Source organism: Sminthopsis crassicaudata, chromosome 2 (genome assembly GCF_048593235.1).
Source record: "Sminthopsis crassicaudata isolate SCR6 chromosome 2, ASM4859323v1, whole genome shotgun sequence".
In the NCBI taxonomy this organism is placed as follows: domain Eukaryota; kingdom Metazoa; phylum Chordata; class Mammalia; order Dasyuromorphia; family Dasyuridae; genus Sminthopsis; species Sminthopsis crassicaudata.
Genome location: NC_133618.1, coordinates 136692121 through 136716821, shown reverse-complemented (window position 1 = coordinate 136716821; position 24701 = coordinate 136692121). Strand labels below are relative to the sequence as shown.

The 24701-nt window shown below is 33.5% G+C and overlaps 1 protein-coding gene across 6 annotated transcripts in view; it reads left to right on the top strand.

Moving 5' to 3' along the window:
- Positions 1 to 24701, top strand: part of KAT6A (lysine acetyltransferase 6A) — a 146863-nt gene that overhangs the window by 95051 nt on the left and 27111 nt on the right. For all 6 annotated transcript variants that reach the window (XM_074287347.1, XM_074287350.1, XM_074287348.1 and 3 more), the window contains 4 exons: positions 4775 to 4890; positions 17032 to 17173; positions 23064 to 23225; positions 24317 to 24410. In XM_074287347.1, coding sequence (XP_074143448.1) covers positions 4775 to 4890; positions 17032 to 17173; positions 23064 to 23225; positions 24317 to 24410 — 514 coding nt within the window. The remainder of the gene's footprint in view (positions 1 to 4774; positions 4891 to 17031; positions 17174 to 23063; positions 23226 to 24316; positions 24411 to 24701) is intronic.

The following is a 24701-nucleotide window of genomic DNA, read 5'->3' as shown; positions in this document are numbered from 1 at the left end:
GCAATATAGGTAACATAATATTTTAACATTAAACATATGTGGCTTGTCGGGATCATTATGTATGGTTAGTGACATTGTGTATGGTCTGGTGGAATAGCAATTTATAAGAATTTTTATTCTTATTTTTTATATGCACATATTCCTATAGGATATATTTAGTCCTAAGGAAATAAAAATACATTTAGCTAAGTTTATGTTTTGGAACTTCATTAGCCATCTGATATTATGGTGATCTTAAAAATACTGTCCACATATGAAGCTTCTTTATTGTACATAGTAGAATAGTTGGGTTCAGAGTTTTTCACTATGGATGTATGTGTCTTTTAAATAAAGTCTAGTCAGGTTTCATCATAGGATGTTATTATCTTGCTTGTAATTATTTACTTATTAATTTTCATAAATCTCAATCCAGAATGAAGGCATTTTGTTGAGACACTAGAAAGTTGTAAAGTGTTTTTGAAATTTTAATGATGTGAAAAAAGATTTTTTTATATAAAGGCATTTTTTGGCACAATTATATCTACAAATGAGGCAAACTAAATATAGTATATAAATTAATATATAAAATATGACAGAGAAGCTTAGTTGTTCATTCAACAAGTATTTATTAGCCATTTAAATTTTGTTTCATTCTACAAGAGGTGTCTTTAGCTATCCTAAAATTAATCAGTTGTTGCTATCTGCTTGTTCATGTAGGGGATTCAGAAATAGTAAAAGATAAGAGTTTCTACTTATAGTTCATTTGGAAAGACAGTGATAAATTACAAGATAGAGATGTGATGCAGATACACATATTTTGAATATACTGCCAAAAAGACTTATTTCTGTCCATTCCTTTTATACATCCCTATTTCCCTTCCCACTTCCCAAAGCTATAAGAGCTGTCACTAATACTGAGAGCTATAATATCTTTTTTTCATGTGTTACTTGGCATGAGAACTGAAATGGACCACTTGATTTAAAAAAAAAAATAGCCTCCAATAATATAGCACTATGTGCCAAAGTATGCTAAGCATACTATAAATAAAAATTATTTCATTTCATCCTGATAATAATCTTGGGAGGTAGGTAGTATTATTATCATCACTTTATGAAAGAAACTGAGACAGACAAAAGAAGTGACTTGTTCAAGGCTATACAGCTAGTAAGTTTCTGAGCCTGGAACAGTTTTCTATGTGCTGCGTCACCTTGTTCTACTTAGTAAATGTTGAATGAATGTTTTAGAACTCTGAATATATTTTCCTAAAGAAATATTATTATATAGGATGAATTAGGTTTATTAAAGTACTTTTCTTTCAGGAATATTAGGAGTTTCTAGATGATTAGACTTTTATGGAATAAGTAAGCTTCCTAACTGCTATGTATAATATGATTTCAATGGAAAACCTATGTTTGTAGTTCCAATTACTGATTTACAAATTATGTTGATAGCTTCATATGCCAAGGAATGCAAAGCAAGAGAGTAATTAATGTGTTTTTGATCATTTATTGTGTATAACAGATTTGGGTTTGTTTGTTTTTTTTGGTAAAAGATAGTGGAGTGGCTTGCCATTTCTTTCTCCACCTTATGAGAAAACTGAGGTAAACAGGAGTAAATGACTTACCTAGAATCACACAGCTAATAAGTGTTTGAAGCTTGATTTTGAAGACAGGAAAAAAAGTTTTCCTGATTCCAGGTCCAGTGCTCTATCCACTGTGCCACCTAGCTGCCCCTGTTTAATATTTTGGGGAGTTCTGTTTTTAGATATTTTTGAAAAATTGATGTTTATGTTTCTATCTCACAATAGTTTTCCTACATTTTCTTCTCCCTTGAAACTAAAGAAAAATAGTTAAGCAAAACTTCCCAGTATAGTAGTTGCTTCTGTCCAGGGATGTCCATTTGACTTTCTAAAACAGTTGGCAGCTAAATTCAATTTTGGTCCTTGGATCTATATCCTGAATTCAGTTGCAATTTTGTGTTGTTTTTAACAGCATGATGTAGTCATTGCATATATTGTTCTTTCGGTTCTGCTTGCTTCAATCTCAAATCATATGTGAGTCCTTATTTTCTTTGAATGCGTTATTTGTTATTTTTATAGTATCCCATCATACTCATATCCTAATTTGTAGTAGCTAAACATTAAAGGAAATTTTGAAACTAGAGTATCAGAAAATAACGAGGCAGGCAGCAGTGTTTCTTGTTTTACATCTTCACAAGTAAAGGAGACTCTCTAGAGGAAAAATAGCATTGTGTAGGTTGCCAGTTGTTAGGGGACTGTATTTTCCCACAAGATTAATAATGCATTCTGGTTTGGGTTTTAAGTTTACAGAATCTGGCAGATATAAAAATTTTGCTTTTTTAGTTTAGTTCCAGAAAAAAAGAGCATTTAATATAGTTTTAAATCTCTCTTGACTTATTCCATTCCAATTTAGAAATAGGTCATTAATTTCAGCTAAATAATTGATAGTGTTAACATTTAAAAAGTGTCTGCCTGTAAAAATTAATGTTTATATTAAAGCAGGGGAACTAGAGCTAGATATTTGAAAAATATTCTCTTAAATTGAATTGGAAAACAAGAACAAAATATATTTAGTAGAAAGATAACATGACCAAAATTTTGTAATAAAGTGATATTGTAATAAATTAATGGGTTAGTATTCTTGGCAAGGATTGGGCTAAAACTTAGTTTAAATGTAGTTGTTGCTGAGTTAACATATGGAACTTTGTTAACCTCCTCCTGAACAAAAGGAAATGCGTAGAGTAAGGCAGGCTATGAGAAGCACATTGGGGATTTGTAAATGGGTGCTGTAGAAGGAACAGGAGGGCGACTCTTGGGAGAAGAGGAAAGAAAAGAGCATGTGCAAAAAGCATTTCTAGGTGAGGAAAAATCAGGGAAACTGCAGACAGTGTGGAAGTCTTGGCAAGTGTGTCTTTTGGTGTAGACCTGTGGTGGTTGTGATGTGCAAACAATTGTACTGGAGTTGGCTCTCCACATCTGCAGTAGGCATTCACCTGGAAGAGAGACGGGGAGTTGATGGGAAAACATTCATTGAACAAGCAGTATCACCGCAGGTCTATCTATCTTCACTTCTTGGACTACTTAGTGAACCTTGCTTTAGGAAGATATATCTGGTCTCAGTTGTACTGATAACTTTGTGTGTGTGTGTGTGTGTGTGTGTGTGTGTGTGTGTGTAACTAGTAATTTTTTGTTATTTAAAGTTTTGAGGATAGAGTATAAAATATTATATTCATTGTGAATTATAAAATATTATATTCATTGTGAATTAGAATACTTGCAGATTCATGAAAAATACAGTATTTGTTTTATTTTAAAAGCTTTTTGTCAAATTATTTATGCATTTAAACTGTTTTCTATATTATAATATTATCTTACATATTATGACTTTTGATCTTAGTGTGGATATCATAAACTGAGTTGTACAGCTAAATAATTTAACCCAGTTGGTGTTAGGCTCTTTTGTTTAGAGGTGTCTAAGGTAGAATTACTTTAAAAATTTTTTTTAAAAATTTGGCTGTCTTCCCATTGTAACCTGAGACAAATCCCTTGGCTATTTCTTTAATAAAAGGATAGTGGAGACTCAACAAGAGCTTTTTAAATGAGCTGTTGTGAAGAGGCATTTTTCTTCCAGATGAACTTATTAATATAAAATTACTAAATAAACAATCTTACCTCTTTTATAGTAATTACTTTTTTTTTTTTTAAACTTTTTTTGGAGATGAAGCATACAACAAAGAGCTTTCATTATGATCCTAATCTGTACAATGCTCCCCTCCTCCCCAATAAAATGTAAAGTTTTCATAGCAACTCTTCTAGGGAGAGGGGTTGAATTTCAGATTTCTGTGTATGAAGAAGTTCAGAATCTGCCTCACTCAATAATTCTGCAACATTTCTATGGCAGGTGCTATCCTAGACAGAATTTGTATTCAGGAATTCATAATATAGTCTTCATGTATTGGAAAATTGGCTTGTGTTTGAATTGTGTAGAGTATGCAATATTCCCTTTAAGCCATTGAAGACTGTAGTAAGAAGTTAACACAAATTACTAAATTTATTGTTTTTCCCTGAACAACTAACTTTATAGGATACTCCAAGGGTGGATTACTTAGGCCATATGATTATTTTTTAAAAAGTCACTTGGCATATCCCTTGGAAGAAAAATGGATAAAAAGTACGTCATAGGACAACAAATGTTGAACAAAATGATCAAGTTTGTTGAGAAATTTCTTTAGGTGTAAAACCAAATACTGAGAATTTGGATTTTATATTTGTGTTTCATGATATTCTTAAATATCAGGCATCTCTAAAAAAAAGTCATTCTTTCTCTTAGCTATATCTTTTTGTCTATATAGAATCTTTTACATTTTATGTGTTGAATATGCATATGTATATACAGCCTTAGAAGTCTATTTGCCTTTTTATTGTATTTATTAATATCTTTTACATCAATCATTTCTTTTGTAATATCTAATCACTTGTACATCTAGAAAGTAAGTCAGTAAATACAATACTTTGATGAAAATTTTGGCCAAGTATTTAAATGTATGGAATTTTTAAATAGAAAGTGAATATAATATCAAGAGCATCTTATTTTTAAGGAATTTTATCCCAGAGACCTATTGTAAAGAGTAATATTATTAATAAAACGTGACAAACTATTTTTACCAATTGCTGGAATTCCAATAAAGTAATAACTTAACTCATATCTTTCTTTCACACTGGTCTCAGTGTTCTTAATTTGGCTAATTTCTGTAATGTGTTTCTTTACTGCACAGAAAGTTGGAGTGACTGGTCCCCCTGATCCACAAGTCCGCTGTCCCTCTGTCATTGAGTTTGGAAAATATGAAATTCATACCTGGTACTCCTCCCCATATCCACAAGAATACTCAAGGTACGTTGTGAGACACTATTAAGTCTTATTTTTATAGTGATAGAATATTAAATTTGGAAGTAGACTCCACATCCTCATGTTCTCTTATATCAATCCTCTGTTCTTTATAGGTCTTGTTAGACTTTTATTATTCTTTACCTGAATTACTACAGTTAGATTCCTTATAGACCATGTCATCTCCCTCTTCCCTTTCCCCCCAAAAAGCTATTCTACATATTGCTATAAATTTTCTTATATATAGTTGTGATGTAGCTGTTGGCTATATCATTCTTCAGAAATCTTTAGTAGATCCTAGTTTCTATAGAGTTCAGACTTCTTTGCCAAGCATTCAAACCTATCATAATCGGGCACTATTCTAGTTTTATGCTATAATATTCTCCCCAACACATTCTATACTATAGCCAAATTAAATATTCTTTTTCCCTAAAATACATACTATTTTCTCATCCCCCTCAGTGCCTTTTCTCACTCATTAAAATTTCATTCCTATTCCTCTGCATGGAAAATTTTCTTCTTCTGTTAAATTCCTACCTATTCTCTTAATCCCAGCTCATATGCTAACTCCTCTAAGAGGTCTTCCTTAATATCCCTATTGGTGAGACTTTCTCAGATTTCATGATACTTTGTTTTAGGACTCTCTCATATATTTATTATGTAATTTGTGTTATAGTTAACTTGGTATCATGTCTCTTTCTCCCACTCCCTTTCCCCTGCCTGGACTACTAAAATTTCTAAGAGGGCAGGGACTGCATGATAAACACTTTGTTTCTTTCTCATTGTGTAGTATAGTACTTTCCATACAGTAATATACTTGAAATTGTTGGAGTCTACAGTTCAGGAAACAGAGATCAGAGGGTCCTTGTGGTAACATTGATATTCACAGTTACTTTTTTTTTTTTTTTAAATCTTAATTATGTGTGATTTTAAGTAATTTTATATGCACAATATAAAAACTTTTTTAATATTTGAAACTTCACAAATAAAACAAATTGGAAAAACTTATATAACTCCTTTCTTCATCATTAAAACTAAGTAATTTAGAAATGTATTAATTTGTAATTAGCTATAGATAAATTGAAAGATTGATTTAGATATGACTTTATGTTAAAATATGAAATTTTAACCAGCTTAAATTTTATAATTGAATTTGCTTCTCAGAAATTAATAGTCTTTTTTGAAAAAGGAAAAATATTAGTTTAGAAACTGTACCTTATACTTGAATGAATTGGCTTTCCACATAGTTTTTTGGGATTTCTAGCTTCTTCCTTGTTCCATCCCCATTTTCCATTTACTGAGAATTAATTTGTACAGTTATTAGACCTATATTAAACTTTAAGAGTAGAGATTCGGGGCAGTGGAAGATGGAATTGGTTTAGAGAATAAATCTGAAGTAGCAGAATTACTGAGTTTATTGCACTATATAAACCATTAATGCTTCAGTTTCTTTGCTTTGTTAACCACCTTTCAGTAAACTGTTGTGAAGCTTAATGAGTTATTATTTGGAAAGTGCTTTGATTTCCTAAAAAAAATATAATTTTAAAAAAGATTTTTTTTGGAAGCCTTCACCTAACCTGAGTTCAGCTCTCTAATACTTACTTTAGTTATATAAAAAATATAGGAACTTTAGTTCACCTTACTTCTGTTCTACAACAAATTAGACCTTGTTCCTGCAATCATCTTCTTTCTGTTTTAAACCTCTTCTATCTTACTCCTTTCATTGACTTTTTCTTACCTATTTACACATGTAGTTTGAGCTTTCTAATTCTAGACTAGTTTTCACTCTTCAACTCAAATCAGTTACCAACCATCTTTTATCTTTCCTTGACTTCTTAAAAAGTCACCTATAATTATGACTCTACTTCTTCATTGTTTTTTCTTGTATTTCTTCCTTCTCCTCTTACCACTATGCTGAAAGTGCCCTCTCAAAGATTAACTATTTTCCTGTACCACAAAGTCCCAATAGCTTTTTCTCAGTCCTTATGAAGTGAACATAGGTGCAAATCAAGGCATTATCTTCCTAATGTCATTAGTCCTTTTCAAGAACAAAGAACAAATAACACTGGACAACTGTGCTAATCACTGCAATACAAAAAAGGCAAAACTCCAAGGTTGGGAAAAAACTCTGCCCTTAAGGGGTTCACAATTAAATGGCAGAGAGCATATGCAAATAACTGTATAAGTAAGATTTGTTCAGAATAAACTCAGAAGGAAGGAACTAGTGTGAAAGAAATCCAGAAAAGACTTCTATCAGAAGTTGGGATCTTGGCTGAGACTTGAAAACCAAGGAAGGTGGAAGGCATAGATGAGGATGAAGAAGATGGTAGGAGTAGGAATGCAGCTGGTGGAAATGCACAGGATAAAGAAGTGAAAGGTATATTTTATGCAAAGAAGAGCAAGGATGGGACAGGGAGAGCACAGTGTGTTGAAAACCCAGTTAGTTTCAAAAAGAGGTTAATCTACAGAGTCAAAGAATGCAAAAATGTTGAAAATGATAACAGCATCGTAAGATTTTCAAAACATTTTACATATGTTAACTCAAGAAAGATAGGGATTTTTTAAAAAGCCATTAGATTAGGAATTAATAGATCAATTGTAACTCTGGAGAGATCCATTTCAGTGGAATGATACTGTTGAAAGCCAGACTATAGAAAATTAAGATGAAAATGAGAGGAAAGAGTTTGAGACACCCATTATAGAGACTTTTCAAGGAGTTAGCCTTGAAATGGATGAAAGAAATTAGGTGATAACTAAGGGATAGATAGATCAAATGAGAGGTTTTTGAGGATGGAAAACATGAGTATATCCATAGGCAGCAAGGAACCAGCAGACACAGGGAGAATTTGAAGGTTAATAAGTGTAGAGATGATAGAGAAAGTAATTTGCTGGTAGAAGACAAGATGGGATAGAATCACTTGTGCAAGGAGAGAGAGGCTATCTCTTAATGTGAGACAAGTAAAGGAGAGAATAGTGGCAGAAGCCATCTCTGAGAGTGATACAAAATGAAGAGCAGGGGACAAGAGGGATTTTTAATGAATGGCTTTAGTGGTTTTTTTTTTTTTTTTCTTTTTTTTTTGTTTACCAAAATATGAGAGGTTTCTTAATTGAGAAGCTAGGGGCAAAGGAGGTTATGGAAGGTTTGGAAAAGCAACTGTGGGGAATAGATCAATGAATTGTGAAAGGATTGCCTTGCTGCAGTGAGTACCTAGTTGAATTTATGTAGCATAAATGTGTAATGAATGCATTCAGCAGAGTTGTGTGTTTTTGTTTTTTGTTTGTTTGTTTTTAATTTTATTTTCCTAGCTTTATTCATCAGCATGTGATTAAGAGCCAAGACAGCATGGATAGGAGTAATTCAAGACTTGAACTTGGCAGAGCAAGATCATCACTAGGAAAAGAAGGCAGAGGACTCACAAGAGAGGATAGTGTAGAATTGAACTGATTTATCATGGGGTCAAGGTAGGGAAAGGAGGCCAGTGCCAGATGATGCCCTGGGATAAAAATTAAGGGATAGAGGGGAGTGATGGTCACAGCACATCATTTGATGTTATTAGCCCACTCTTGGTTTTTAGATAGTATCTCTTCTTTTAACTTTTGACACACTGTGCTCTCCTTGTATTTCTTTCCTAATTTTGTTCTTTTGTTTGCTTCTTTGATGATTCTTCTCTGAGCCACCTGCCTTTCCCCTTTTCCCTAATCCTTCTATATTTCCCCTCCCCCCCTTTTTTCCCAAAATTATAGTGGATATTCTCTAATATTCTCTCCTTGGGTTTCTCCTTTGGCAATCACATTTTCTCTCATGATTTTAATTAGTCTTAATTGAGGTGACTCCCAGATTTCTATCTCATTCATTTATCTATTTGTTCAGTAAATGTTTATTCTGAATTAATTTGTGGCAAACATTATGCTAGGCAGTGGGGATACAAAGACAAAAACAAAACAGATTCTACCTTTTTGGTACATTGTTTCTTAAGAATTAGCATTTATCTTGGGCTTTTAAGTTTTCAGAGCACTGTACACAAATTAGCTCTTTTTGATCCTTGTAGTAATCATGAGAGATAGCTTCTATTATTATCCTCATTTTAAGATGAGAAAATTGAGGCTGAGAAAGGTTAAGTAGATTCCTAATGTCACTAATAAGTTTCTGAAGCAGAATTTGGTCTCAAGTCTTCCTGATTTCAACTCCTCCTATCCATTGCACACCTGGTTACTATTGAATAGAAAATTTCCAAACTATAGCTTTCATTTTCTAGTGTCTAGTATAATATCTGGCATATAGAGGGTTCTTGATAAGTGCTTATTAAATTGAATATAGAAAAAAAAAATCTATATTCCACTGGTGTCACAAACTCAGCTTATTAAAAATCAGTCCTTTTCTTTACTTCAAAACTTCTTATTCCTTCTGAATTCATTCTTTCTCTTAGCAGACCACCATTTTAAAAATTTCCTATGTTTAATTGTGTATATGATCTTTGACCCTTTTCTTTCTTTCCCCTTTCACATCTTTTCATGTTCTTTTTAATCTGAAGCTATATCTCTAGCACCTTTCTTTCTTCTGTTTTACTAGCACCTAATGTAAACCCTAATTGCTACCCACCTGGATTATTGTAATAGACTTATAACTCATCTTTGTGCTTCTATTCTCAGCCAATATTAGTATTTTTGTACTCATGCCAGATTAATTATTTTTCTGTAGGATCTAATCACTTCATTACTCTGTTCAGTCCTTTAATATATCTCACTTGTCTACCAGTAAAGTACAATTATCTAAACCTGGTATTCAACCTCTTCTGTAATATAGTTCTGTCCTACCTTTCTAGCTTAAATCTGTCTTATTCCTTTCAGACAGCAATTCTTAACCTTTGTTATATGAAACCTACAGACCTCAGAATAAAAAAACTTAAGTAACAACTCATCTTTTGTTTAAAAGTGATCTATGGACTAAACCATATTTGGCCTTTAAGCCAAATTTACTTACCTGTCCTCTAAAATTTAGAAACCATTTACGATCAATCAGTAATCATGTCAGCCAGTAAACATTTATCCAGAACCTACTATGTGTTGGACATTGTGCTGAGTGCTAGTGATACAAACCAAAGGCATTTCCTGTCTTTCAAGTAACATAGTCAAATGGGGGAAACATCAGGTAAATAAGTACAAACAAGCTGTATACAGGATAAATAGATAATAATTAAGGGAAGGAAGACACTGGGGTTATGAGAGGTTGGGGAAGACTTTCCTTTCTAGAAGAGTTGTTAGTTGGATGAAGAGGGAGATCATTCCAGGCATGAGGAGAACAGCCTGTGAAAATGCTGAGTTGAGAGATGGATTGTCTTGTTGATGGATCAGGAGGCCACTGTCACTAGATCAAAGAGTATATATGTTAGTAAGATGTAAGAAGACTGGAAAGCTTAGGATGGGATCAGGTTATTGAGGTCTTTGGACAAAAAATTTTATGTTTGATCCGGGAGGTGATAAAGAACCACTAAAGTTTATTGAATAGGGGAGTAATGGGGAAGGATTTACACTTGAAGAAAATCACTTTGGTGACTGACTAGAGGATGTATTGGAGTGGGGAGAGACTTGAGGCAGAGAGACCCACCAGAGGGCTATCAGAGTGTCCAGGTAGGAGTTGATAAGGGTCTGAAACCAGGATGGGGATAGTATTAGAAAAGAGAAGGGGACATAATTGAGAGATCTTGCAAAACTTAAATGAACAGATCGTGGCAACAAATTGGTTATGGAGGACGAGAGAGAATGAGGAGTAAAGGATGACTTCTAGGGTGTGGAGTGGAGAGACACTAGAAGGTGTGATATTGACTTCTGCTGTAATAGAGAAAATGAGCAGGGGAAGGTTGGGGGAAAGTTAAGGAGTTTTGGATATCTTAAACTAAGATGTCTACCTGACATCCATATTGAGGTGTTTGAAATGCAGTTGGAGATGTGAGTCAATAGAGAAGTTAGGTTAGGATAGGGAAGTTTGAAAATATAGGTAATTAAATCCAAAGGAGGTAATGAGTTCACGAAATGAAGTAGTATAGAAGAAGAAAGGAAGAGGTCTCAGGACAGAACCTCTGGATGTGATGTGGAAGAGGTCACAAAAGAGGAGTGGTGAGATAGGGAAACCAGGAGAGAAGGGAGTATCAAGAAGGAGAGAGAGACCAGCAGTGTCAAAGGCTTCAAGGAAATGAGAGAGAATGAGGATTGAGAAAAAGTCTTTGGGTTTAGTGATTCTTTTCCATTCATTAGATCCAGAGCTAGAAGGTGCTTTCAGAAGTCATATAGTCTAGGAAGAGATGTAGATGCAGAGTGGTAAATGACTTGCCCAAGATCTTACCATATAGTAAAATAGAAGAGTCAGGATTTGAATTCAGGCCCTTTGATTCCCCATCCAGTCGTCTTTTCATGGCATAAAAGTGCCTCCCATATTTCAGTAGATCTCAATCATCTTTCTGTTTGTTCGAAGTTAAATTCTTTCCAAGTTATTGACCAAATGTTGAGGCCTTGATGTTAACTTTTAAAAATTTATTTGCCTTTTAAAACAAAATCTAGTCCCAATAATGTGTCAAAAATTAGAGAAATTGAAATCTTTAAAAAATTTCATAGAGTGGGGGCAGCTAGGTAGCGCAGTGGATAGAGCATTAGTCCTAAAGTCAGGAGGACCTGAGTTCAAATCTGTCCTCAGACACTTAACACTGCCTAGCTGTGTGGCCCTGGACAAGTCACTTAATCCCAATTGTCTCAGAAAAAAAAAATGAAAAAATCATAAAGTAATTACTGTTGGAAAGGATGGTTACGTTTCAGGGAACCCATATTAGATTAAATTGATGTGTTTCAACAAGCAACCCTCTGTCTCACTCTCAAAGGAATATGGTTATTTTTTCCTCTACTCTGGAATAGCTAAAATAATTAATGAATAGCCACAATTAGAATTTGTCCTTCTTAGCCTTCAACTCTTTTCTTCCATGTCATGTTGCTTATACAATCTATTCTCTAGTAGGAGAAATGAAGAGGTTAAAGACAGCTTGATATAAAAGAAATAACACTAAGAGACCAATGATCTGGATTTGGGTCCCAAATCTTCCAGTAGTTATTTGACTAATAAGGCTATGAGCCTTAGTTTCCACATCTATAAAATTATTGGATTATACTAGATAATTCCTAACTCCTCTTCCAGTAAGTTCTATGATTCTCTTAACATTTTTATATTTTTTATATTCCTTATTTTATATTTACATTACCATTAAGTTTTGTGAGCCAATGTTTGTACAATCAGGTAAAAAGATAAGTAAATAATTTTAAAAAGGAAAGAGTGCTAGCAATTAGGGGAATCTAGAAAGACTTCCTATAGGAGGAGATACATGAGCTATATCTTGAGGGCTGTTAAGGATTCTGAGAGATGGAGGTGAAAGTACATCCAAGGGAAAATAGATATTCTGTTTAAAACGGCATAGCAGCTGACAATGGAATTTCAAGTTTAGTATAATTTTGACTGGAACAGCAATTATATGAAGGGGAATAATATGCAATAAGTCTAGAAAAGTGGGTTTTCACTTGCCAGATTAAAGGGCTTTAATAGCTAAATTCAGGAATATACATTTTATTCTAAAAGCCAAGGCAGCTACTGAAAATTCTTGAACAAGGAAGTGACATGATTAGTCTTGTACCTTAGGAATATTAATTTGGTAGCTATACATTGGAAGAATACTTTGGAGAAGATTCTTGAAAGCCTGGAGTCCAGTTAGGACCCTATTGCAATCGTATTAATTGAGAAATGATTATGGTGTGAATTAGAATGGTAGCTTTGGGAATTTACAAAAAGTATGAATGTGTGAAGAATGTTACAGAGATGAAAGTGGTAAGAGTTGGGCAACTATTTGGATATGGGAAACCTAGGAAAGGAAAGGGTTGATGTATATGATTTAGTGCCCTCAGGAGAAATAAGGGAGAAGTTTTGAAACAAAGATAATAAGCTCCATTTTGGACTCAGTGAGTTTGAGATGCTTAGGTGAAGTCCAAGTGGAAATGTCTATTAATCCATTAGTTCTCCTGGATAGGAGTTCAGGTGATATTAGAGTAGAGATCACTACTAATCCACGTGCTTGCTTTGGGGGTACTAGGATGAGAACCCTTCCTGAGAAGCATTTCGTTAGATACTTTAGAATCAAGAGAAGCATTGCTTCCACAGTCCTTAAAAACTGCAAGCTCATGCTTGTTTCCCAGGATAGGAGGGATTCATCATAATGGTTGAACTAAGGCTGTATCACATAGGACTCCTCAGGACCATATCCCAAGAGTTCAGCAAAATGCTCTAGTAATCCACTTATCTTTAAGAATGACACTTAGCATTTCTCCACAATCTAGAAATATTCAAACTTAACTCTTATTGCACAACTTATAGTAGCTGTTGGGAAGTGATCTTTCAAAAATAGAAGTTTTAGTACTACATGTTACCTAATGTTTTTGTATGGTGGTATTTCTATGCACTATTACTAGAGTTTTATGTACTAATAATACCAGAAGAAATATTTTTATTTAAGCTTAAAAGACATTTCTCTTTAGATCAACAGCTTCCATTCCTGGAATTGGTTATTCCATTGGAATAGGTATTAAAAAATGAGTATTTAATATGGGATCTGACAGGATAGAAATAAATAAGGTGATAATACTATCTCTCCTTTTATACATAATAGTAAATCTTTTAGTTTGGTTAGACCAGGGGCTAATAATCTTTCAAGGGAGAAGAACAAGGTTTTGTGATATTTTTTTAGTCTTCCTTCCTCTTTCCTTTCTTCTATCTTTTATCTTTCTGCTTTTCTTTCAGTTGGTATTAGGAGTTTTGCATCATTTGGATCTGTACTAGCTTATGTGTTTTTAATTTATACAGGTTAGTTCAGTAACTTAATAATTTACAGCCATCAAAAAGTACTTGTTATATAATAAGCATATATGTAAGCCAGGAACTAGAAAAAGGTCCTGAACTTAAATGCTGCATTTTCCAACGCAAATTATCCTGTAGACCAATAATATACCAAAATTCTTTACCATGGACTGTGTTGCTTTTTGAAGCTTTGTTGTGGCATCTCATGGGAGTTACCATTGAGAGAGAAAGGAGTAAAAGGAAAAAGAGAGAAAGAGTTCTATAGGTTTTGGTTTTTTTGTTTTGTTTATAAATTTTAAGAACCAAATACTTTTGATAGTAAAAATTTTGTGGACCAGTAAACAACAAAATAATTTTTGGATTGGGTTGTCACTGAAGCTTTTAAAAGAAGGAAAAATCTCTTACATATCTTAGGAAGTCAGTATTATTATTATTTTGTGACTTTGTAGTTAGAATGAAATTATTAGTTGCTATTAAAATTTAGACAGCTTATTTGATTCACTTATTATTTTTATTCCCTTCACAAACACAATGCAATAAAAAGAAAAAACAATTTTTTGAAGTTTCTAATAATCACATAGAAAGGAACATTTGCTTATCACTGAGTTGCAACATTTTATACTTAAAGAAGTGAAATCACCTCTTGAGAATTACTTCTGAGGCTTCAACAAGGTTAGATATACATTGAGGTTTTACTATTAGTGAATTGAGATAGAGTAGAAAAATGAAAGGCATGTTTTATCCATTTTCATAGTCATTATGTGAATATTATTCCCTTTGTAGGTTTCACCCTTCCTATTGGGAGAAAGTTATTTCAAACTCCAACAAAGCCCACTAGCAGTTATAAGATACTTATCAGTCAATTAATAGAACTATTGGACCACTTTAAATGCCTAGATTTATGGATGATTTCTTTAAGCAGCTAGGTTAGGAAAGTTTGTAGTAAAGAAGAGATAAGTTATTTATCTTTCTATGCTCTTACTGAGAAAGTAAGCAGTGAATTTTGAGGTAGCATAGGGAAATAAACAAAGAGGCTTAGAAAAAACTTGGTGTCTGCTATATAGTTTTACCATTGCTGATTAAAAGGTTATTTTGAAGGTTTATTTTGATAAGATTTGTACAAATATTAGAAACTATATTAACTTGTCAAAAATGAGGAATAGTTAGAAAACATACGCTGTGCTAACTCAGAAATGCCAAATGAGAGCAACTTTTCAAACTTAAAATGAATGCCTAGTTTAAAAAAAAATTAAGACTACAACTCAAACATCACAGAAAAAGAAATATAATACTATTGCCAGTTTAGAGATTTTAATGTCGAACATCTTACACAATTGGATGTAAATTTAATGAAGATAGAAATTATTTAAAGGTGCCAAAGGCATTCAACAGTAGTTGATGATAATAATAAGGCAGAATGATAACAGTAGCAATCACTGAAGATATAGTAAGAGGCTAGATTGGACCAAAAATCTTTTTTTTTTTTTTTTTAAGCTACTATCTAAAAGATCACCACAAATAATGTATTTGTAGCAAGATATGATTTTATTATTTTAAAGAACATTCGTTAATATTGGGGACAAAGAAAGTATAAAAACCTTAGAAAAACCTATTTAAAAAACATGTCTTCTACATGACCACATTCTTTAAATCAAAACCTTTTTCTAATGTGCTGCTATTTGAAGTTTATTTACAGTTTTTATTGAGTATGCTTAACATTTTTACATCATGTTTACTACTAGCAAGATCTGGGTTCAAGTCCTGGCTTTCTGACCCTGGAAAAGTCACTTACCTCTTATGTTGTAGGCCACTTACTCTTTTAGTGTATAAAATTGCAGAGAAAGTGTTAACCTATGTCAAAAGAGTTCCTCAGTCAGCATTTTCCTATGCTAGTGAAATCAGAAGCCCACTCCCTGTTCCTATTCCGTTTATTATTATTTTCATACTACTAATGTATGTAACCAGGTCCTTTTTTTCTTAAATGATGAAAATGTTTTTTGAGCTAGCAGTTAAAAACCAAAAAATTTGCTGTGTGCGATTTTATCTTGATTATATTATGTATCAACTTGTTATATTATGATTTCATAAATTTAATTTAGAATGAATAATTGATTATATTTTCTTTTTTTGAAGAGAAATGATGAACCCTGAGTTTTAGAGTCCAGGGTAGAATAAAAACTAACTCTGTATTCAAAATATGTGGAGTCTATTCTTTTTTTATACTCCATTAAAGCCTTATTTCAGTGTTTCATCTTGTATGAAGGTGACACACCAAGTTCTCAAAAGCCATGCCACTGGAGTTCAAGCCCTGAAAGGACTTTGATTATGGGTCTGACAATGGATGGCACATCTGTCATCAGAAGACCAGACTAAGTTTGGAGAGCCTTATTACCAGAATGTTGGCTACCAGGTGATATATTTTTTTGGCCTTGGCTTAGTCAGAAAAACTGGGTTCTGGTCCTGGCTTTGTTGATAACTAGTTGTGTGGCCTTAGGCAAGTCATTCTTTGTGCCTCAGTTTACTCATCTTTAAAATTAGAGGAGTAGACTAAATGATTCTTTAAAGTCCCTTAGCTACATAAATTCTGGGATCCTTTGATTTGTAAAACATGGTTAGGAACGTTTTTACCAGAAAAAGTTGTATATATCATATGATAGCTAGGAGTATATCAATGAAATATTTTGACCCTTTCATCATAAAACCAAACTGAAACATAGTTCAAGAATCATTTAATTCAACTCCCATGTTTTCAAGAGGAGGGAACTGAGCTTCAGAAAGGTTAAGTGACTTGCCTAAGGTTAAAGAACTGCTTACAGTCAGACCTTGGACTCAAACCCAGGTCTTCTGACTCCCAAGTCTAGTCCGTTTTCCAATGTGCCATGCTGGCTCTAACCTATTCCTTTCTATTGTTAGATAATAGGTTGTATATTCAGCATGGTCTGGTAGAAAGAGCACAGAACTAAGAAACTGGGTTCTAATCCTGCTTCTGCCACTAATTAATTAGCTGTATGTGATTGTAGCCAAGCCATTTAATTTTTCTTGGCTTTAGTTTCCTTATCTTTCAAATGGGGATAATGATACATACTGGTCCTTGCTTTATAAGGGTAGTTATGAAGCTCAGATAAGATCATCAATGTGGGGGTGGGGGTAAGCTTTTGAAAGTTTTAAAAGACCCTGTAAAAAATAAGGTGGTAGTACTTGTTATTATTATTTAGTGTGGCCCAGATCAATCAAAAGCCCCATTTTTTCATCTTTATTTACAGGCTGCCTAAGTTGTACCTTTGTGAATTTTGTCTAAAGTATATGAAAAGTAGAACTATTCTACAACAGCACATGAAGAAATGTGGTTGGTTCCACCCTCCTGCTAATGAGATTTACAGAAAGAATAATATCTCTGTCTTTGAGGTAAGGTATACATTTTTAGTGGTTCTTCTCTGTTTAATTTTTAAATTGTAGTGATTTTTTTTTGTAGTATCCAACTCTGTATTCTGGTCATTCTTTAGATCTTTAGAAACTTGATTAATCTTATTGTGACATACATACATCAAAGAAGACAGTAGTGTGAAGAGTGAACATAATTCTACCAATCCTGAATAGACTTAGGCTATAGTATTATTTAAAATTGAGTCCACAACTCTGTTTAGAGACATCATTCATTGCTTTTAAGTAACTAGACTTAGTGATTTTTCTGAGTGCATGCTGTTATATTGATAGGCACTGTGTCTATGACATTATGATTATATTTCTTTCTGTATGCCCCTTTTCTATTCAGTTAAAGACATACTGTTGTTCATCTGTCTCTATCTTGTGCCTAAAAATGAAGTACTGTAGAAGACATGTTCTCTCTCCTTAAGTAAGCCATATAGATAAATACATAAAACAACTAGTTAACAATGTAAGATATTAAGAGCCCAACTGAGCAGTGCATTTAAGTGCCAGAGAAATTTAAAGTCAGAAGAAATAATGCTAATTTGAGCTGAAATAAAACAGTGTAGTATCTTTTACTGTTATGTTTGCAATAGGCACAATAAATTCTTGTTGCACGAGTGAATTCTATGTCATCAGTACATGAATCACTTGTGGGTTAAAAGACAATTCTTTTCTATGTATGTTTTTTGAGCAGGCATCCCCAGAAAGCTAATAGTGACCCAACTATTGACTGTAAAACTTGACATAATCACTCAAAGCTTAGTAAATGACACTCAGTTCTTCCTTTTCTCTCTTTCCTCTTCCGTTTCCCTCTCTTAAAATTCTGATAAGGATTAGGCAAGGCACATGGTGTGGTGCTGGTTTCTGGCTATGCTACATACTCTCTTTTTCTTCCCCCCCCTCTTAAGTTGTCAGCATATTTCCCAACTTCTCTCCTTTTACTACCTGAAATCTGGTTTTCCCCTGAGAGACGTTTTTTGGTTGGCTTCTTTAATGCTGGTTGTTTCCCCTCTTCTGATTTCAGAGGATTTAGGAGGAGTTACCTTTTACTCCCTCATTGTCAGTTCTGTACTTTTGCTTTACTGTTGTATTTTAACATCTCTTTTGAAGTTTATTCCAGCTTATTATAACTTCCCTCTCTGTCATTTTCATTGACATTTCATCTCTTTCATTTTCATGCCATCATCTCATCTTCCCTGCCATCATCCTGAGACTGTGCCTATTGACTGTGTTGTTTTCACACTTTCTTAAAAATTTTAACTCCCTTAATTTCTCCTTCATCTCTACATCAGCCACTAACTTGAGTGGGCATACCTCCACTCCCAATGTCAATTGAAAGAAAGTTCTCAGCTTCTATGTCCTAAAATCTGGGATTCTTCTATCTGACCATAGTCCTTTGTCTTTCCAAGCATCCCTTTTCTCTTTATTATTGTTGCACTTGTTCTTGACCTCCATTATGACTTTTGGTCTTGGAATTTTCTGTATCTTCTAGTCTATCAAGCCTATTCTACCTTTCTTTCATTCCTACTAGTTTTGATCCTTCTAGTCAGCTAATTTAATAATCTAACGAGATAACATTCGTAAAGTGCTTATTAGCACAGTATTTAGCACATGGTAGATGCTATATATAAATGGTTATTCCTTTTCATCCTTTCCTAATACTTTCTCCACCATTTGTCTTTCAGAATCTTCTGACACTGCCATCCCAGTCAGTAGCTTCTTCCATATATTTTTCCTTCTCATGTTTTTAACCTGCTGTAAGCTGCTAAAAATATCACCAAAATGATATTTACCACAAGTTATGCTTTTATCAGCCTAGCCCTTGCTGCTGCATTGTAATCCTTAAATTCATTTTAATTTATACTTTTATATTAATTATATGCAACACTGATTTCTCCATCCCTTTCCTTAAGTCCCAAATATATACTCTCTTCTTTACTCTCAACAGATGACATTACAGTCCCTCTGACTTTACTGAGATTATTGACATCATTGGACTTGAAATCTGAGTTCTTGTCTATTCATTCTAACTACTCAGTGCTCTAATATAGTCTCACAGGAAATGGTGACTCTTCTTTTTGCTGAAGATGTACCCTAAATATACTGTCGTGATCTCCTTTGTGACCTTGCTCCACCAAATAATCTCCCTTTCCTTTTCCCTCTTCTCTCTCCCGTTTTCCCTCCCTCTTCCTCTCCTTCTTTCCCTCCCTCTTGCCCTTCTCTTCTTTCTTTTCCCCTTACCAGATTCTACCTCTTCCCTCTCTCCCTTCACCTTCCTTACTGCTTTCTTTTCTTGCCTCTCTGGCTTTGTCTCCCTCCTATTTCTCTACTGTTTGTTTCTTCCCTCAGCCTACAAATATGCCTCATTTAGTCTGTAGAAAAAAGGCCTAAAACTGTGATTTTCTTAGTATTGGGAACTCCTGGATGAGGAAATTCTGTTGATAAAGGGGGAATGCCTTCTTTTCAGCTTTCATTAATATAATAAGACTTTAAGTGCTCCCACGTCACACAGCAGGTATGTGTCAGAGGCAGGTCTTGCACCAAAATTTTCTCTGCTTTGAAGTTGATTCAACATTATTTTATCCCACCTCTTAAACTTTCTATCCTTAAGAAAACCTTTCCTTGACTCTGCTACACCCTCAAACTATCTTTCTTTTTTCTTTACTATCAGATTTTTAGGAGGAATAAATTACATACCACCTTTCCCTTGCTATTACTTCACTTATCATCTTGTGATCTGGCTTCCATCCTTAGTACTAAATTCAAATGCCTTTATTAAGGCTCCTAATGACCTCTTCTATCCTTATCTACCTCTGCATGATTTAACACTGTTTCACCATCTCTTCTTTGGGCTTTTAAAGTACTGTCTTTTCTTGGTTCTCCTACTTTTCTGACTATTCCTCTTTGTTTCTGATAACTCACCAACATTCTGTTCCTTAAACATGGATATTTCCCAGAAGTCTAACCTTGATACTTTCCTCTTTCTATATTTTTTCCTTCAGTGATCTTACCCATTTTCATGCTTTCAGTAATCATTTCTAAGCAGACTATTTTCAAAGTTTTATATTTATACTCCCCAGCCTCTTTCTAGATCTCCTGTTTCGTATCTTCAAGTACTCACTGTACATTTGTTTTAATGACACCTCAAACTAATCAAAACTAGAACTGAATCATTACCTTATGCCACACCCCATCCCCCCCCCCAAAAAGTAAAAAATACAAGAGAGAACTAATTCCTGTCTCTAACTTTCTGTCTGATGACATCTGACTATCATTTTAGTCATTTAGGCATGTAGTCTTGCAGTTTATTTTGGTAATCTCAATTGCTTAATTCTGTTAATTCCATTATATATAATATCTCAGATCTTTCCTTACAAGCAACTCCACTATAAACCCTTATTCAGGCACTTTTTTTTTTCTTTTTGTAATAGCTTCTTAACTCCTTGTGTTGTTTCTGGTAATTCCTTTTCAATCTAATTTACCCTTTATAGTGTTTGCCTGTGTACTCTTGCTAGTCTACTTATATAAGTGTATTTATGATAATCACTCTTCTACCCTAAAAGCTTCAGTAACTCATTCTTGGGTACTGCAATTAAAATATGACTAGATGACTAAAATCATTAAAATCTGAGTAAAATATTAAAATGATCCTGGCATTTTAAGATCCTTTGTAATCAGACACTTTTTTTTTTAACCTTTCTAGTTTTAAATTACTGTTCTTTATTATCATTATAATTAGCATTTCTATAACACTTTAAGGTTTACAAAGCACTTTACAGATATTATTTGATTTTGTCATCACAACTCTAGTAGGTAGATGTTATTATTAATCCCATTTTACCGATAAGGAAATTGAGGCAGAGATAAGTAGAATTTCCCAACAACTCTGATCTCTCCCCTCAACCTTTTCCTTTATCCTATTCATAAAAGTCATCTTTCCTTCAGATTTTTCAGATTTTTCATACCATCCACACTGCCGGGGCTATTCCTTTGCATTCATTCATCCCCTTAAATATTTGCATATCTATCCTTCTACCTCTTCCCATTAAATCATAAATTCCTTAAGGGAAACATTAATTTAGTATCTGATGATTTTGGATGGTTTATTATGGTGAAGCAATAAGTAATTTAGAAGCAGTCCTTGAAATTAGAAACATATATAAAGGGCTGTCACAAATGTTGATCCTAGAATTTTTTACTAATGTAACATAAGTAGATTTGCATGGCTAAAAAGTAGACTTGAAACTAGGTCTTTCTTCTTATAAATCCATGTTTATTTTCTGAATATCAAAGGCATTTTGTAGTTATTCTCAAAACTAGATTTATCTTTTAGTCTTATTTGACTCAAAATCTGGTAAAAACTTTAAAACCATGAATTAATGTTTCATTTTATTATATCTAAACTTTTGACATGCCTTTCCACAAAGATGAGGCCCTTATGTCTACTCTTTATTAAATATCAAAACAGTACTAAATTCTAGAAACTCATCAGCATCTCAATATCAATTATTTACAATGTTCCCCCCCCCTTTTTTTTTTTAATGTGGTTAAGTGAAGCAGCATGGCCTAGTGCTTTGGAGGCTGATCTTTGAGTTGGGAACAGCTTAGTTTAATTCCTACCTCTAATACTGAATGTGTGACTGTGGGCAAATCACTTAATTTCTCAGTATTCCCAGGGAGCTCTCAAGTTTATTACTCATAGATCAGTTAATCTGCATTGGAGGAATACATACAAATCCACCCCTCATTACTCTTTAATCTCTTATACCCCCAATACTACATGGGACAATATATTTTGATTGCTAAACAGATTGGGATTTATGAATTCAGGCAATGGACAGCATTTCTCTTAACAGATATAGCCATGTCAACATGAAGGTTGTATTAATATGCATGTTGATTAAGAAATAGGAATAGCTTTCTTTTTGAAAGGAAAGTGCTATTGCAGAAACATAATTCTACTAATATATTTTTATTAGACTTAAACCAGTCAGTCTATTTTTGCTGGACAACTAATAAAAAATTGAATTTGCTTATAAAAAATTTACCTATTCATTAGTTTTCAGAAGTAATTGCTTCTCACTTTTCCAAGGTGAGAAATGTTGAATAAATGAATGAGATTGCACATAGTAAGTCCATTAGAAGAAACATGGAGATCCCTCTTTTAAAGGGAAAAAATAGATTCATATAACTTTGGCTTTCAAATTTTGCCAACCCATCCTTTTCTTTAAATGATCCCATAGCTCAGCTAATAGCTATCTTTTGGAGAGTAACAGCCAGTATATCTGATTGAGAGAAATCAAATCTTAGTAGCTATTAGGAAAAAGGAAATGTGAAAACCAACAAGACATTCTCTACTTCTACTCTTAATCATTCTAGTTCGAAGAGAGCTCTTGCTTGGCTGATTGCTCTCTTGGGTGCTTTAGCCCAGCAACAGGGACTTCAGCATTCCTCCTTTTAAAGCTGTAACAGTGTTATTGGAACCATCAACAATGGAGGACATTTTAGTATCCCTGGCCATTAGGATACACCATTCTAAAAAAAAAAAAAAAAAAAAAAAGTATTGTGATAGGTGTGAAAAAAAATGTATGAATTAAATTTTTGTTAGTCTTTTTAATGCATTAAGGAACTTTGTTCAGTGAATCCTTCAGAGAATACTTTTGTAAGTTTGACTGATTTGTGAAGCAAACTTTTACTTTAAAAAGTTCAATTTTTTGGCATTTTGGGGATCACTCTAGCTTCTAGAAATATCTTCATTATTATGATCTTAAACAGTAGCTGTATTGTAAAATACTTATACCTAATTCTGTAACTTTTGTAGAAGTTTCTATGAAACCATTTTGTTTTGTTTTGTTTTTCCCTCTAGGTTGATGGAAATGTCAGTACAATTTACTGTCAAAACTTGTGCTTATTGGCAAAGCTGTTTCTTGACCACAAGACACTCTATTATGATGTGGAACCATTTCTTTTCTATGTTTTAACACAGAATGATGTAAAAGGTTGCCATCTTGTTGGCTACTTCTCTAAGGTAAGCACTTCAGAATGAAAGTATTATGGGCTGGTACTGAAAATATATAGATTCACATGGGAGACTTGGAGGTGTACTTACTTCAGTCTTTTCCATTAGAAAAGGGTTATGGTATTCTCTGGATACCATCCGGGTTTTAAAATCTAGATTTTATGTAGAAAGAATTCAGAAACTCAGGGCATGAAGCTGCTTAGTAACACTGAACAGAATGTATTCTCTTAGGGACCTAAACTACAGTTACCACTCAAGGGGAAAGGTTTTTAAATGACTTTTTATCCCCTTGGGTGGTGATGGATAGAACTTCTTGTGAAGTAAACACAATCATTACCCACCATGTTCTGTGAATTCATTTCTAGTTTTTGTCATCTCTTCCTGATAGGCATTTTTGATTCTTTTAAGCTAGCTAGTACTTCATGGAGCCTTAGCATAATTATTTCAGTGAAGAAGCCAGATTTCACAAAAGTTTTCACTTTACCTTGCCTTTCTATTCTAACTGTAGCATTGTTTTTAATTTTATTTGAAGCAGACATTTTTGAAAATCCTGATTTACAAAACAGATTGTTTAGGGTGTTATGATCAGTTTTATAGAACAATTTACCATAAGATTCTCTTAAACTGTAAAGATTCTTAATACAAATATGATTTAAAATATAATTTGACTATTTGCTACTTCTTTGGTACACACAAAGATGGGTTTGTCTGCCTTTTCTTTTAGGTTACACAGCATTAGAGTAGTATTAGAATAGAAGTCTCAGACCTATGAACCTTATGTGCTTATCCTTTCATTTCTAAAAAGGCTTTTATAGTCTTTTAGCAATTATATTTCCATGAAATTGGTGAAATTCCTACACTGAACTTTGCCAGTGACAGTTTCTGAGTTGTTGAAAGTTTTAGGTATTGCCATTTTCTTAAGAGTTATTACTTTATGGTTATTGTCCTGTTTTTCCTTGTGAGATATTTCTCTTTGCTATTCCCAGAAGGCTATGACTTTTATTGGTAGCCTTTATTTCATGATAATTAAACCTGCTGCTCAGTATTACTAGCCTGTTGTTTTTAAATTTTGTTTCTCTTTTTTTTTTTTTGGCCACCAGGAAAAGCACTGCCAACAGAAGTACAATGTTTCCTGCATAATGATTCTTCCACAGTACCAGCGCAAGGGTTATGGCAGGTTCCTCATTGACTTCAGTAAGGAACATATTAAAATGTCCTTCATTTCTTTACAGAGGGGTTCATTATTTTAAAATTAATTATGAAACACAAAATTGTTTTTGTTGTCAATGCCTTTTGACATATTCATATGTGGAATCTTTTGCACAGAACTATTAATCTTTTTCTTTTTGGTTAGAAATAAAGTATTTTAAAATAATAGTGTCATATGCCAATTCCTTGTATCTCCTATAAAAATTACTTGGATGAGGAATTATAGAGTTCATATGGAACTTAATTTCATGTAGTCTTTCTTTCTAAAGAATGCCA